The sequence below is a fragment of the Schistocerca gregaria genome, chromosome 6 (assembly GCF_023897955.1).
Source record: "Schistocerca gregaria isolate iqSchGreg1 chromosome 6, iqSchGreg1.2, whole genome shotgun sequence".
Lineage (NCBI taxonomy): Eukaryota > Metazoa > Arthropoda > Insecta > Orthoptera > Acrididae > Schistocerca > Schistocerca gregaria.
The window spans coordinates 178,296,979-178,314,699 of NC_064925.1; the positions used below are offsets into that span (position 1 = coordinate 178,296,979).

At 45.1% G+C, this 17,721-nt stretch overlaps 1 protein-coding gene across 2 annotated transcripts in view; it reads right to left on the minus strand.

Annotated features, from left to right (window-relative positions):
• The window catches only part of LOC126278683 (uncharacterized), a 423,081-nt gene that overhangs the window by 245,542 nt on the left and 159,818 nt on the right, over positions 1 to 17,721 (minus strand). Inside the window, exon 1 of one of the 2 annotated variants that reach the window (XM_049978937.1) lies at positions 15,890 to 16,379. The exons of the other annotated variant lie outside the window; for it this stretch is intronic. Coding sequence (XP_049834894.1) covers positions 15,890 to 16,372 — 483 coding nt within the window. The 5' untranslated portion in view covers positions 16,373 to 16,379. Of the gene's footprint in view, positions 1 to 15,889; positions 16,380 to 17,721 lie in introns of those variants that run through there. 2 annotated transcript variants of the gene reach the window in all.

Sequence of the window (17,721 nt, forward strand, 5' to 3'; positions counted from 1 at the left end):
GCGACTGCCATACTCTGTAATAGTTGAGAGCGCTGTCAAGTGTTTTAGGGTTCGGGGGCCTCCGTCAGTTGATGACGTAGACCAGTGCCGTTCATCGAGGTCGTCGAGAGCGCGAAGCCGAAGAGAGAGGGACACGACACCTGTCCCCAGTTGTCAGTCCACTGCTTAAGCACCAACTGGTTATAAGGAGTGGAAAGTCCTGTTTATTTCTGAAGATTGTGATGGTTGTCTTCGTGATTTGGTCCGAAGACTGTTTTGGTGCACCATTCCATCCTAGTCTATCCTACCCAAGTCTCTTGATCTCTGAGTAACAGCTATAGCTTGCATCTAGCTTAATCTCCTTATTGTAGAATTGCTATATCCCACACTTCATTACCAGTTTGATTATTTCTTGATGCCTCGGTATGAGTCCTATCGAACGATCCCTTCTTTTAGTTAAGTTGTACCACAAATTTGTTTCCCCCAATTCAATTAAGTACCTCCTTATTGGTTACCTGATCTACCCACCTAACCTTCAGTATTGCTTTGTGGCATAACATCTCTTATTGTCTCAATTGCCTATCTTCCACGTTTCGTTTCCGTACAAGGCTAGATTCCAGACAAATACTTCTATAAAAGGCTTTCAAACACTTACGTCTATATTCGACGTTAACAAATTTCTGATTTTGTTTTTCTCGCTATAATCGGTCTACATTTTTTATCCGCTCTACTTAGGCGATAGCATTTATTTTACTGCTCAAACAGCAAAACTCATCTACGACTCTTAGGCTCTCACTTGTTAGACTAATTTTAATTCTGCTATACTCCATTACCTTCGGAGACTCCATTATATTGTGAATCAAGCTCCAAATTACGACAAAATGTCTATGACGGAAGCAAAGCAGTAATCCTTCGTCTAAAAGGCAGCCTGTCAAACGAAGTAAGTAGTCATTTATTTTGAAACACGCATATTTTGTAATATAACAGCAGTGTAGAGTTTAGTTTATTGAGCTTTTGTAATTGATTTCCATACAATGTGAATACGTTCCAACTGAACGCAACATACGTGGACATGACTGTCAAAAGTCTGTCACCACAAGGTTCAAAAGAATTCAAATGGCTCTGAGCACTATGGAACTTAACATCTGAGGTCATCAGTCCCCTAGACTTAGAACTACTTAAATTTAACTAATCTAAGGACATCACACACATCCATGCCCGAGGCAGGATTCGAACCTGTGACCGTAACGTTCGCGATGCTCCAGACTGAAGCGCCTAGAACCGCTCAGTCACAGCGGCCGGCTCACCACAAGGAAATTACTAGTATTGCAACTGTGACGGATACTGAAGGAAAACAAAGATTTTAATAACCCAAGTTTCTTTTCCTATCCTCCACCAGCACGTTTTAACTTCATTGTTGTTGTTGTGGTTTTCAGACATGAGACTGGTTTGATGCAGCTCTCCATGCTAATCTATCCTGTGCAAGCTCCTTAATCTTCCAGTACCTACTGCAACCTACATCCTTCTGTATCTGTTTAGTGTATTCATCTCTTGGTCTCCCTCTACGATTTTTACCCTCCACACTGCCCTCCAATACTAAATTGGCGATCCCTTGATGCCTCAGAACATGTCCTACCAACCGATACCTTCTTCTAGTCAAGTTGTGCCACAAGCTTCTCTTCTCCTCTATCCTATTCAATACCACCTCACTAGTTATGTGATCTACCCATCTAACCTTCAGCATTCCTCTGTAGCACCACATTTCGAAATGTAACTTCATAAAGCATGATATTTGTTTGTAAATCGAGACTACCTGTTAATCACTGTTCATTTTTATTTTTGCATTGGACAGTGTGATTGTCGATAGAGAAATGATTCCGAAACGTGTCCAGTGCATGAACAATAATTCAAAAATTTCAGGTGAAAGGTAGAATACTCCTCGTCATTTAAAAAAATTCTTGTTAGATGCGAGATGTGATGTCTACAAAAGATTAGAAATGCGGTAAAAGTATCACATAGTTTCGCCGTACGTGACAAATTTAATTCCATGTGATACGCAACCTGTATCGCAACAGGAGAACCGACAAAGTTCCACGTCTCACTTATTTACAATATTTACGAAACAGAGCTGGTGGAGCCACAAGTATCACAGTAGATATTACAAAATGAAATAAAATGTTTTGGAGCGATTGCCTATATAAAACTAGCAGCATCATAAGGAAACAACAAGAAATAGAAACAGTTGTGATGAAAGAAACAGTGTAACACGTTGAAATTTTGTTACATTTTCAACAAAATCTAATATTAGGTTGGTGCATAGCAGGGGTACCGTAGTGTAGCGTTAAGTTTCGCATGTTCGTACTACGGCTGCTATGGGTTTATTTATTATTCTCATTTTTTATTTGTAGTTTACTGTTCATATTTGAGTTTCCATGTTGACATTTTGTTATTTGGAGATGGCAGATGGTGACTGGAGCAGTGGACGATAGAAAATGGAGTGCTAAGTGGAACAATCTGAACAGTTCTAACATATTCTTCTGTTTGGGTTCAATAGAGGGGTGGCAGCAGCGGAGGCAGCTATAGTGTCCCCAGTGAAATAATAAGAAAAGACTTAAAAAACAGTATTTTTAAAGAAGAGACATTTAAAAATTGAATAATAAGTGGACACTAGCCGCTCAGGCGAACATACCTTTTTTCTCCGTATTATAATAATTTCTCTGTGTAAGTTTCGAGGGCAAAGAAATAAAACAAGATGCTCTAAAGACACAACAAGATACGCTCTTTTGTTAATTTTTAGTCGTCTTCACTTCTTCTCTTGTCTTGGTTGAGTGTAGACGGACTTCTAGCGAGTGCTGGCAAATGTAAGCATATTTGTACTAATTAAGTAGATTAATATACTAATTTAATATTATTGTTCACTTTTAATTTGTAAGAAGTGATCCCGATTGCATGTTCGCCTTTCATGAATTAACCTGCATTCGAGTAATTTACTGTGCAACAATCGCAGCGGCCGAAGCAGCCAACGACGCAATTACGTGGCGATATTAACTTATGAAAATTAGCGGAAGCGAAAAACTCGCCCACTATTAAAATAATATTTTTTTTTTTTCCACAACCGTCCGACGTTACAGAAAATACGTAGCTTTAAGATTCTTATTTTCAGTACCACAGCCGACAGCCAGAGCCAGGACTCCGACTCCAATGCAATGGTTAACGGAGGTAAGAAAAAATACACTCGCGCGTGTGTGGGCCGCAATTGTAATTAATAACTAAAGATTTTTTGCTTTAAAGTGAACTGACTAGCCGAGGAAATTAATATGAAAAGTTTATTCCATTGTTCAACTTATTTGCTCATGTTTTAAGATTCAGCGAGTCGAACGTTCATTAACGTAACAATTTCCACTGAAGATTAATATTGTTAAAGAAGAGAACTTCACAAAAGCATTTAATTGTAAATCAAAATTGAATGAAATATCAATTTGATTAAGGCCCTACTACGTAAGTCGGCAACAGTCACAATTACCAATCAATTTCTGTAGTAAATAATAAATTACGACGGCCGACGGACGCGAGACAGACAGAAACATTTGCGCCGTGTATGGAGATAATGGCATGGGGGAGAACAAGGGGAGAAAATGCTGTTCGGAGTTTAAGGAAAATCGTCTTGACATTAGTGACCTCCGGGGTTTGATGAAGATCGTTTAAGGGAATTAATCGGCAATGATCCACGTCAGTATACTCGAGAACTGGCAGACGGCGACATTTACTTAGGGACGGTTCAATAATCGGGTTTATGGGAACCGCAGGCTCTAAGCAAAAATCACAAAAAACAGCGGGCGCTTCTGTGCTTGCTTCTAATCAACTAGCTCGTGAACAACACCATCTATTCCTATCCCGTAGTGTTACAGGTGACGAGAAGTGTCGTCTTTATGCTGACGTAAGGAAAAGAAAGGAGTGGCTGAGTCCCAACAAATCAGCAGTTCCCCGTACAAAGGCCTCTGCATGCACGAAAGATAGCGTTATGCATCTGGAGGAAAAGCGACGGTGTAGAGCACCTCTAATTGCTTCCCCGAGGTGTAACTGTTACTGCCGACATTGACAGTCAACAACTGAGACGTCTTGCAGACGCAGTCCATGAACAACGACCAGGCAGACTGCATGAAGTGATGCTATTCGACGATAGTGCGGGAAAAACACAATACAGAAGCTGGGTTGGAAAGACACTCAACACACACGTTATTCATCTGATATGGCACATTCAGGTTTTCACCTCTGCCGCTGTCATTCGAACAGTCTTCAAGGGACTTCCATTCCGGATAAAAACGCACTCCAAACATGGCTTGACGAATTCTTTCTTTTAAAACCACGTGATTTTCGATAGTAGTATAATCGAAAAGTTACTCTAGCGTTGGGAGACTTGTAAATCGTGAATATATACCGGGTGATCAAAAAGTCAGTATAAATTTGAAAACTTAATAAACCAAGGAATAATGAAGAAATAGAGGTAAAAATTAACACACATGCTAGGAATGACATGGGATTTTATTAGAACCAAAAACGAACGTTCACAACATGTCCGACAGATGGCGCTGGACAGCAGAAAGTCAGTGGTTTGAGCATGAGAATCGTGTATAAAAGGAGCTATAATGAGAAAGAGAATCAGATGCGCCAGCAGTCTCAGAATGGGGAATGTGCTAGTTCAGCGTTACGATCCTATCGCCATAGGAAGGGGAATCGAGCAGGAAAGGTCCGTTGACAAATGCAGCTGTGGCGAGAATGATTTCGAAGTTCGAAGCCACGGGTTGTTTGGACAAATAGATCCCGTAGTGGCCGATCGAACACAAGGCGTAATGCTGCTTAGACAGTTCAGGAAGAAATGTAGACTGTAGCGGGTTCGTCTATGCACGGGAAAGTCAGCGCTCGTGCAGTCGCACGTCGCACCGGCATTCCATACACTAATGTTTGGTTGGCACTTATGCGTACCCTCCGATGTTATCCGTACAAAATCCATCGGCATCATGATTTAGTGAAGCGGAGGGCATTTGCGGTGTGGGCGTTTCAAAAGATGGCGGAAGATGACGATTGGTTGAGTAACGTGCTGTGGACCGACGAAACTGATTTCACGCTCCGAGGGTCTGGCGCCGCCCACAACTGCAGAATTTGGGCTACCGAGAATCCTAGAACTGTCGTGATAACTCCATTGCACCGCGAGAGAGTCACGGTATGGGTTGGATTTACCACATCTACTTTTATTGGGCCTTTTTTCTTCGAGGAAATACGTGATTCTAGTTTTGTAACTGCTACCGTGACGGGTGAGAGGTACCCCGATATGTTACAGAATCGCATCATCCCCAGCCTGGCTGATAAACGCCTGCTGGAACGTACGATGTTTATGCAGGATGGCGCTCCACCCCATATTGTTAGACGCGTAGAAGTTCTCTTGCGCGCGTCGTTTGGTGATGATCGTGTGATCAGCTGCCAATTTCGTCATGCTTGGCCTCCCAGGTCCCCAGACCTCAGTCCGTACGATTATTGGCTTTGGGGTTACCTGAAGTCGCAAGTGTATCGTGATCGACCGACATCTCTAGGGATGCCGAAAGACAACATCCGACGCCGATGCCTCACCATAACTTCGGACATGTTTTACAGTGCTGATCACAACATTATCCCTCGACTACCGCCATTGTTGAGGAATTATGGTGGACATATTGAGCATTTCCTGTAAAGAAAACCATCTTTGCTTTGTCTTACTTTGTTATGCTAATTATTGCTATTCTGATCAGATGAAGTGCCATCTGTTGGACATTTTTTGAACATTTGTATTTTTTTCGTTCTAATAAAACCCCATGTCATTCCAAGCATGTGTGTCAATTTGCACCTCTCTATCTACATTATTACGTGATTTATTCAGTTTTCCAGTTTATACTGACTTTTTGATCATCCGGTATTATTGATTACTGAAGTCTCTGATAGATCTTTCTGTTGTGTTTGTTACACTTACGGAGTAACGATTTACCAACCTAATACAAGCACCTCGTACAATATTAAATCCCACAAATGAATGCTCTGAAAGAATTTAAAAATAGAGTATAGGGTGGTTCACGTGAGAAGCGAGCGCTGTGCTCAGTTCCGATTGTCGCGTACACTCGGCTCGTCCGTCCTCATCTGGGAGGTGGCCTACTGGTTTTAATGGAACTTGACGAATTAGGAGTGATCGTGAAAAGAAAGGTAAAATCGTTGCGCCATTTAACTCTTCAAACTTTTGTGCCGGCAGCGCCTGCTAACGGAGCTGAGCAGAAACGCGAACTAAACTTTACAGACCAACGGAAGTGCAGCATCTGACCAACTCAGAATGACGTCAGCACTGGAGCCGGCTATTGCAGTCTATGTATGCTGGAGAGATTGGTTCTGAAATTCTCTTTTCATAATGAAGCATGGCTGTATTTCTTGCGGCACACGAACTCGCGTTAAAATCTATCACGGGGTTATGAAAATACTCACCATTTAAATGAGCACTGTGTGAAAACAGGCAGTTGATGTTCACTTTATGCAATACGAATTATTGGTCGGATATTTTCCATAAAACCGCAACTTTCGATAGCTATGTACACGATATACCTGGTGATTCAACAAGATAGAGCAGATTTCAGTTGTTTCTTGCGGAGAAACTATAAAAGATAGAAACACGTTGTGCATGTCACTGTATAGAAGAAGGTTCAACATTGTTGTGTTGGGCGTACTGTACAACCTTCAGTACACACACCATCACATTAATTGACTTGTCGCTCTAACGAAGTAGGCGACTGTCAGCAATACGTCTCGTGGTCTTACCGTGGCGTGTTTATCTTCTGCCGTTAGGTCAGACGATAGAAATGCCACTTGCACGCGTAGAATAGCAGATTGACGGTGACCAACTTTGAACAGAACTTGATTAATTTTAACACACATTTATTAAAATAATAACAATCATAAAAATTACTTAACTTGGTTCTGGATGCTATTTACAATTGACAATCTGAAGTTCCTTTGGTATTGGTACGTTAATCGTATTCTCACATACAGGAAACATTCCTCACGCACAAAGAAAGAAACTATGTAATGTGGACATGTGTCCGGAAACGCTTACTTTCCATGTTAGAGCTCATTTTATTACTTCTCTTCAAATCACATTAATCATCGAATGGAAACACACAGCAACAGAACGTACTTCAAACACTTTGTCACAGGAAATGTTTAAAATGTCCTCCGTTAGCGAGGATACATGCATCCACCCTCCGTCGCATGGAATCCCTGATGCGCTGATGCAGCCCTGGAGAATGGCGTATTGTATCACAGCCGTCCACAATACAAGCACGAAGTGTCTTTACATTTGGTACCGGGGTTGCGTAGACAAGAGCTTTCAAATGCCCCTCTTAATGAAAGTCAAGAGGGTTGAGGTCAGGAGAGCGTGGAGGCCATGGAATTGGTCCGCCTCTACCAATCCATCGGTTACCGAATCTGTTGTTGAGAAGCGTACGAACACTTCGACTGAAATTTGCAGGAGCTCCATCGTGCATGAACCACATGTTGTGTCGTACTTGTAAAGGCACATGTTCTAGCAGCACAGGTAGAGTATCCCGTATGAAATCATGAGAACGTGCTCCATTGAGCGTAGGTGGAAGAACATAGGGCCCAATCAAGACATCACCAACAGTGCCTGCCCAAACGTTCACTGAAAATCTGTGTTGATGACGTGATTGCACAATTGCTTGCGGATTCTCGTCAGCCCACACATGTTGATGGTGAAAATTTACAATTTGATCAAGTTGGAATGAAGCCTCATCCGTAAAGAGAGAATTTGCACTGAAATGAGGATTGACACATTGTTGGATAAACCATTCGCAGAAGCGTAGCCGTGGAGGCCAATCAGCTGCTGATAGTGCCTGCACACGCTGTACATGGTACGGAAACAACTGGTTCTCCCGTAGCACTCTCCATACAGTGACGTTGTCAACGTTACCTTGTACAGCAGCAACTTCTCTGACGCTGACAGTAGGGCTATCGTCAACTGCACGAAGAATTGCCTCGTCCATTGCAGGTGTCCTGGTCGTTCTAGGTCTTCCACAGTCGCGAGTCATAGGCTGGAATGTTCCGTGCTCCCTAAGACGCCGATCAATTGCTTCGAACGTCTTCCTGTCGGGACACCTTCGTTCTGTAAATCTGTCTCGATACAATCGTACCACGCCACGGCTATTGCCCCGTGCTAATCCATACATCAAATACGTATCTACCAACTCTGCATTTGTAAACATTGCACTGACTGCAAAACCACGTTCGTGATGAATACTAATCTGTTGATACTACGTACTGATGTGCTTGATGCTAGTACTGTAGCGCAATGAGTCGCATGTCAACACAAGCACCGAAGTCAACATTACCTTCCTTCAATTGGCCCAACTGGTGGTGAATCGAGGAAGTACAGTACATACTGACGAAACTAAAATGAGCTCTAACATGGAAATTAAGCGTTTCTGGACACATGTCCACATAACATCTTTTCTTTATTTGTGTGCGAGGAATGTTTCCTGAAAGTTTGGCCGTACCTTTTTGTAACACCCTGTATATCTCTGATACTTGACAAAAGTGTCTATACATTTATCTTCATGGCTATGTACAGGAATATGGTAATCTTATTAGGCGCAGACTGAAACTTGACTATAGACTCGTACAGACAAATTTAGAACTCGTACAGACTGGTACAGACTAATGCCGACTGGCACAGACTGGTGCAGACAAATGCAGAATGACCAATTGGAGGTCTGTACACTTGTTATAATACCTCGTGCATTCAGGTATCACTGCACGAGTGTGATCTGCGAGGAGAAAAGGTTCTACGTTAGCAGCAATCTCATTGGCTGCGTTACATATTAATACACGGATCGGCGCAAGCAGGATTTGGTCCGTCTCTATGGGAGCGCCATCTCGTAGGACGGAGATGGACGAGCGTTGCGCCTGTGCTGTTGTGCTCAGTGGGGCGCGCTCTAGTGGGAAAGTTGTGTGCGCGCTGACTATGCGGAACTATGTACACAACAATTTGTAGGAACTTGGTGACTGCACCAGAAGAAAAATCACTTTCTGAGTTGGAACATGCGCCAAGTCAATCCATTGTTATAACGCAACACATTCCTTTGTCGATTCAGCAAGAAGACGCCTCTACACAAGCAGATTTATGATTGGCATCCAAAATTCTTAGATTTTCGTTGCATATGCGGAGGGAAGAACACGTTTAACTATAATGTAGAGCGTATCCGAGATGCGTTCACACTTAGCTCTCGGAAGTCCACAAGACGGACATGCCAGAAATTACCGCTTCCTCAAAGAATGCTGTGGCGCATTCTTTAATGACAGCTGCAAATGAAGCATTACACATCAATTGAGTACGGGCGACCACAATAGAAGGAACGAATATTGCATTTCATTTCTCCATGACATGAAATGGCACACGACACATTTTCCGAACGACTCAGCTTTTCGGGCGAATTGACATTTCTTCGAAAATGGTTCAAATGGCTCTGAGCACTATGGGACTTAACAGCAGTGGTCATCAGTCCCCTAGAACTTAAAACTACTTAAACCTAATTAATCTAAGGACATCACACACATCGATGCCCGAGGCAGGATTCGAACCTGCGACCGTAGCAGTCGCGCGGTTCCGGACTGCGCGCCTAGAACCGCGAGACCACCGCGGCTGGCTGACATTTCTTCTATCGGGTAATGTGAACAGCCAAAACCAAAGAATCTGAGGATCACAAAATCCGGGAGTCATCGTCTAACTTGAAACAGACACACATAAACTGAAACTGTTTTGTGCTGTTGTTGTTCACATTGTTTATGGACCTTGCTTTTTTTGCTGACGAACCTGTGACACAAATGTCATAGCTGGACATGCTGCAAATTTGTTTGACAACTCAGCTTAATTAAGATTACAATGATATCATTTTGATGCACGACGGCGCCCCACCTCACTTTCACCTGGAGATGTGGTGTTGTCATGACAACACCATTCCACAATGCTAGATTGGGAGTGGTTGACAACAGAATCTTGTTCATTGATTTAGGCCTCCTATGTCACTAGACCCACACCTTGCGATTTTTTTGTGTGAAGGTACATAAAAGACACAGTCTTTGGCCCACCAACGCCACCTACACTTCAACAGCTGAGAAATCTTGTTAGCCTAGCTGTCAATCCCATAAACAGGGACCTTTTGATTCGCTCGTGGAATGAAATGGACGAACGTTTCCATGTTCCTCGAGCAACGCACAGCGATCATGCTGAGTGTATGCATAATGTATGTACGAACATGAAACTTTGAACCTTCCTCTATTTAAAAGTGAGCCAAAACTTGAAAATGATATAACAGACCAACATCACAATCATAGTTAATAGGTGTTTTGAATAACAGTCAGACAGAAAACACTGACCTTTGTAAAACACACATAATACAATACTGACGAAACGATCTTGATGGAATCATACACACATTTTTTGTATCATCCCCGTTCCCTGAACTCCTGACGACAGACGTTGACTATGGACATAGTATCACAGACACACATACTGTTCAGAGATGTCACTAAACCTGCCAAAAGATGTAAACAACCAAGAATTAGACGGAGGGGGTCCGACAGCTTATCACATCCTGTCAGTCCACCAGAAAGGAGGCACACGGCTCGTGTTGTCTGTAGTTCAATCATGCCTCGACGGTCAATACCGCGGTTCGATGGCATCCGCATTGTTATTTTGTGCCAGGAAGGGCTCTCAACAAGTGTCCAAGCGCCTCGGAGTGAACGAAAGCGATGTTGTTTGCACATGGAGGAGATATAAAGAGGCATAAATTTTCGATCACATGCCTCGCGCAGGCCGCCCAAGGGCTACTACTGCAGTGGATTATCGCTACCTACAGATTTTGGCTCGGTGGAACCCTGATAGAAAAAGCCACCATGTTCAATAATGCTTTGCGCGAAGCCACAGGGCGTCGTGCTACGACTCAAATTGTGCTCAATAGGCTGCATGATGAGAAACTTCACTCCCAACGTCTATGGCGAGGTCCATCTTTGCAACCACCAAACCGCGTAACGCGGTACAGATGGGCCCAACAATATGCCGAATGGACCGCTTAGGATTGGCATAACGTTCTCTTCAGCGATGAGTGTCGCATATGCATTCAACCAGACAATCGTCGAGACGTGTTTGGAGGCAACCAGGTCAGGCTGAACGTCTTAGACACACTGTCTAGTGAGTGCAGCAAGGTGGACGTTCCCTGCTGTTTTGGGGTGATCATGGAAGGCCCTGTAACGGCTGTAAGATACGTGAATGCCATCCTCCGACTGTAGTGCAACCACATCGGCAGCATACTGGCGAGGCATTTACCTTCATGACGACAATCCGCGCTACCATCGTGCACATCTTGTGAATGACTTCCTTCAGGATAACGATATCGCTCGACTAGAGTGGTCAGCATGTTCTCCAGACAAGAACCCTATCGAACAGGCCTGGGATAGACTGAAAAGGGCTGTTTATGGACGATGCGACCCACCAACCACTCTGAGGGATCTACGCCGAATCGCCGTAGAGGAGTGGGGCAATCTGGACCAACAATACCCTGATGAACTTGTGGATATTATGCCACGACGAATACAGGCGCGCGTGGATGCAGGAGGACGTGCTACTGGTTATTATAGGTACCGGTGTGTGCAGCAATCTGGACAACCACCTCTGAAGGTCTTACTGTATGATGGAACAACATGCAATGTGTGGTTTTCATGAGCAAAAAAAGGGCAGAAACGATGTTGATGTTGATCTCTATTCCAATTTTCTTTACTGGTTCCAGAACTGAGGTGATGCAAAACTTTTATGACTCAAGCGATTTCGTAGACGCACTGTGGGTACATTAATTGACATATTCTCATAGAGGGCAGTACTCCTCGTAGAAAAACTCTGTATTGTTGCAGACGCCCTTCAGATTTCTGCCATGAGAGCGCAGCAATGAGCACATACGCTAAATAGCGACAGTAGCCGAGAAAGCGTATGTTGTACTTGAAATGCTTTCACCTCATTCTGCCTCAATACTGCAATGACACTTCAGAACGAAGTTCAACAACGATTCAGAAATTACCAATTCCATTTGGCGGACGCCTCTGCAACGCGTGCGGGCCATTCTCACACATAGCCCACTGAAGTCTACCAACATAAGAAGCGGAGGGCTGAACGTACCACAATAGCTCGATTGAAAAGTTTAGGATACTACTGAATCTGAAGCCTTACAGCATGAAATTGCTACAAGGATGATTCCCGATGTGAAAGTCAGAAGCTCTGAATTTTCGGCACAGTTGCACAACTTATGAGAGAGGATAGTTTTTGTGGATGACACAGTAAACAGACACGACGTGAGAACCTGCAAGGCAAAGAATACCCGTGCTATTGTTCAGCACATTCACCAAAAGTTAAAGTGTTCAGTGCAGTCTCACGGTTTAAAACTTTTTCTTCCGCGAAAAGACCGTTATGACACACGTGTATCTGGTTCTGGTGGAAAATCAGCTCATCCAACAACTGGACATCGACGGCGTGGGCTTCATCTACGAACAGAATGGTGCTCCACCCCATTTCCATTATGATGTTCGTGAATTCTTGGAGAGTAATTTGGGAAACCGATGGATTTGTTGTGAGGTTGACGACTACCAATTCATGTCAAGGCCTGCAGGCTCTCCCGACCTAACATCTTGCTGTTATGTTGTGTATGGTTAGGTGAAAGACTCCTCTACCAAAAAACCTATCAGAACTGCGACCTCGGATCAACAGTACTTTTGGACAGATTGGTAGGGACATGCTGCGCCGATCGTTGGAAGAACGCGATTATCAACTTGATAATAGCAGAATCAGTAGGGAGCCACATGTGCAGCCCTCATAACACGCCAAAAAAAACTTTTTCCGTGTTTATTTGTGTGTGCAAAGCCCTAGAGCAATTCTGTGAAATTGCTTCAATCATCTGTAACGACCTTGTACACAAAAAAAGAAAAAATCCCTTATATGCTCACCATCGTTTCGTGAACAGTATCAGACAACATTGCAACATAATGATGTATTTTCTAAGGCGTCACCACCGCAGTAAACTTTCGCCGCGAGGGGGAATAGAGAGCCGAAAACTTATGTAAACGTCACCAAATGTGTGTAAAGGTGGACAGCCATCTGGGGATGAACAGTCGGTTTTAAACCGGTAACGGCGCTATTTGTGTAAAGTGGCTAGCTGCGATTTTCCTTCTTTGCAAGACCTGAATTTTCTAACCAACTATGGTCTCAAAATATCAGTTTTTGATAAAATAGCAGTTGTGAAATACCCAGTACACGGCGATATTCATGTAACGGTGGTGACGGAAAACACAATCCCTTTCAAGAAAGCAGGCCGTCACGCGTAAGTCACAGCAAATGACACTGCAGGTCTTGAGTACTGGCAGCCGTCTCTAGCGAGAAGGAAGTCACTGTTCAAGACGATTTTAATAATACTTGTCTGCGCGTTTAAATGCATACAAGCTCTCAATGGCACACGACGATTTAAGAACTTTAGTGGGTACCTTTTCAATTACATATTGACTTCTGATGGGCCCTGCGAGGAGTCGAGCGCTCACGAATTGTGGCGGGCCAGCCTATTCGTGGCCCACAGTAAATCAAGGCCTGAGCTTACGTCTATGCAGCGTCAGCAATGTAGTGTTCGTGGCCAACGATAAATACTTATGAAAGCCCTTTGGTCAAATGTTTGACAGTGTAGTAGGGATACTTTTAGGAAAGATCTTTGACAAAAGTTAGAGCGAGGGCCGTCGTTCACATGTCGCTTCGCTTTATTTCGTAAATTTAAGCTACAAATTGCGAACTACATTTGGTATGTGGCTATCGCCACAGTGATTATTGTAAAGTATGAAGAATACGAAATTCTTCGTGACACAAGGCACGCTAACTACAAAATCGGATGGAATCTTACAAAGAAACAGATGCAGCAATCAGATGCACTCGAAACTGCTGCGCTGTGGAAGACGTTAAGCTTGCGAACAAAAAGAGAGGATGTGGAAGGAGATGAAGATGTAAAAAGCCAAGTCTGCTCACAGTGTACATAAGTGAAATGAATGTGTTTATCTGTACTCTAGATAACCAAACTCAACCTTCATCAATACCTCCTTAGGTGATTTATGTACTGATTCACATGTGTCTTGAATAATAAGCTGCAGTCATAGACTGTGCGGCTGGTCCCGGCGGAGGTTCGAGTCCTCCCTCGGGTATGGGTGTGTGTGTTCGTCCTTAGGGTAATTTAGGTTAAGTAGTGTGTAAGCTTAGGGACTGATGACCTTAGCAGTTAAGTCCCGTAAGATTTCACATATATTTGAACATTTGAATTTGAATAATACGCAAAATTGTACACTGTGGCACTCCAGCGCTATACAGTCTGTTGATAAGAATCTTAACCAACCATGACACGGGTCATTATCAGAAATAGCATTCATGATTCAGATAATGAAACACTGGAGCAATGAAGTATTTTTTCACACTATGCTTCGCGAGAATTTATTGACATTATCAAGTAAAAATATTTAAATTTGTATTAATGTGATTTTTCGGGAAATAGAACGAACGACATCTGTTCGGTTGCAGCAGACCATAAAAACACAACTGTACGGTGTAAGACAGGGAGAACAACACACATACAAACATCACGTAAATTATCTACATAAATATTTCCTTTGGATTATGAGATTAATTCTCGATACGAGACATATTGAGCATGAAAAAATACGTATCGGTAACTAGTCCACTGTTTAATTTTTTAATTCATGAATGACATGGTTCAAGGCTTTCCAAAAAGCCGGCCGAAGTAGCCTTGCGGTTCTAGGCGCTGCAGTCTGGAGCCGCGAGACCGCTACGGTCGCAGGTTCGAATCCCGCCTCGGGCGTGGATGTGTGTGATGTCCTTAGGTTAGTTAGGTTTAACTAGTTCTAAGTTCTAGGGGACTAATGACCTGTGAAGTTGAGTGCCATAGTGCTCAGAGCCATTTGAACCAACTTACCAAAAACACCGATTATGACGAATTATATTGAGAAATGACATTTTTTTAAAATGATTATCGTCTATGCAAATACCAGGGATCACTTTTATAAGGGCAAAATGAAATGTTTTTACGCCCATCCTCAATTAATTTACGTTGTTCGTCATATTCTCGCACTATAGCTCGCGGAGCAAATTCTGGTGAACACTTAGAGCTTTTCTTCTCGCCGTCCACCGTTTCGTCTTCTCTTTCTTTTCAAGTAATGTGCACGCCACCAACGCATGATGTTGTACGGGCTTCCATTCCCGAACAACTACGACATGACGAAATAGTTTACGATTGTATAACAGTTTCAATGAAGTTGTTTGGTCAAAGACGTTAGACGAAATCTTTGATAGAGTTCTTTGACAAAGATCTACAGTGTAATACGGGCCTCAGGATTCCTGCGCGGCTGGTCCCGGCGGAGGTTGGAGTCCTCCCTCGGGCATAGGTGTGTGTGTTTGTCGTTAGGATAATTTAGGTTAAGTAGTTGTAAGCTTAGGGACTGATGACCTTACCAATTAAGTCCCATAAGATATCACACACGTTTTAACATTTGCCTCAGGATTTATGCATTTGCTTCGGCCGGCTGTTAACAATAGATTTCTGACGTCACACAGATGTGAGTTTAGGTATGGCATGGGCATGACCGTACTAGTGCGACGTCACGAGTTCGTCACTCGGCCCGCGTTTCTCGAGGGCCCCGCGAAACACGAGTACAGCACTAGATACTACGCTTTTTCGCGGCCACTGCCGTAACCGCTGGGGCGCGCGGAGAAGCGCGAGCGGCGGCGGTAACTCACGTCGAGCCTGAAGAGCGTGGGCACGACGAAGTAGGCGTCGAGGTGGTCGGTGGCGAGGGCGCAGGGCGGCGCGGCCACGTTGCGCAGCGAGCGCAGGGCAGCGAGGGCGGCTATGCTGGCGCCGGCGGAGGCGGCCACGTGCGCCACGTCGTCGCCGCCGCCGTGCTCGTCGAGCAGCATCCAGGCGCCTCGCCACGCCGCCACGCAGCAGCCGGCGAGCGCGGCCGTGTAGAGGCGCGCGGCCAGCAGCGCGGCCCAGAGCGCGGGCCCGGCGGCGGGCAGGGGGCCGCCGGGCTGCAGCAGCGCCGCCAGCAGCTGGCCCGCCTGCCCCGCGCCCAGCGACGCCCACCAGGGCAGGCGCGCCACGTCCAGCAGCCCCCACGAGCCGCGCCACGTCGCCACCACGCACGGCGCCACCAGCAGTGCCGCCAGCGCCGCGTCGGCCGCCGCCAGCAGCGCCGCTCCCGGCACCGCGGCGCGCATCCCGCCGACTGCCGGCCGCCGCCGCCGCCGCCGCGCGCCGGGACAGCGCCGCCCCCTCCGCCACCCACCACCACCACCGCGCGGGTCCGCCGCTCAATTGCCGCGCGCCTCCTCCACCGTGACGTAAACATCGCGTCTGTCGTGTCGCCGACACAAACGACGTGTAGCCACTGGGCGACACTGCCTCTGTGCACCGAGCTTAACAAACGGCCCCACGGTTCCAATGGTACACGGATGACCTCATTGCTATTAACACCTCTCCCTTTCCAGAATGAGATTTTCACTTTGCAGCGGAGTGTGCGCTGATATGAAACTTCCTGGCAGGTTAAAACTGTGTTCCAGACCGAGACTCGAACTCGGGACCAATGCCTTTCACGGGCGAGTCCTCTACCATCTTACCTACCCAAGCACGACTCACGCCCCTAACTTTACTTCTGCCAGTACCTCGTCTCCTACCTTCCAAACTTCACGGAATCTCTCCTGCGAACATTGGAGAACTAGCACTCCTGAATGAAAGGACATTGCGGAGAAATGCCTTAGCCACAGCCTAGTGGATGTTTCCAGAATGAGAATTTCCACTCTACGGTGGAGTGTGCGCTGATATGAAACTTCCTGGCAGATTTAAACTGTGTACCGGACCGAGACTCGAGCTCAGGACCTTTGCCTTTCGCGGGCAAGATCTCTACCATCTGAGCAGGAAACATCCTCCAGGCTGTTTCTAACCCATGTCTCAGCAATATGCTTTCTTTCAGGAGTGCTGGTTGTGCAAGTTTCGCAGAAGATCTTCTATGGTTCAAATGGCTCTAAGCACTATTGGACTTAACATCTGAGGTCATCAGTCCCCTAGACTTAAGAATTACTTAAACCTAACTAACCTAACGACATCACACATATCCATGCCCCACCCAGGATTCGAACCTGCGACCGTAGCAGCAGCGCGGTTCCGGACTGAAGCGCCTAGAACCGGTCGGCCACAAGGGCCGGCGGAGAGCTTCTGCTAACTTTGGAGACGAGGTACTGCCAGAAGTATAGCTGTGAGGACGGGGCGTGAGTCGTGCTTCGGTAGCTCAGATGGTACAGCACTTGCCCGCGAAAGGGAAAGATCCGAGTTCGAGTCTCGGTCCGGCACACAGTTTTAATCTGCCACGAAGTTTCACCTCTCCTTTTTCTACGAGGAGGAGAAGGAGGAGATTAGGGTTTAACGTCCCGCCAAAAAATAGGAGACATTAGAGTTGGAACTCAAGCTCAGATTAGGGGCGGATGGACAATGAATTACGCCGTGCCCTTTCAAAAGAACCATCCGGCGTTTGACTTGAGCAGTGTAGGGATATTACGGAAAATCTAAACCT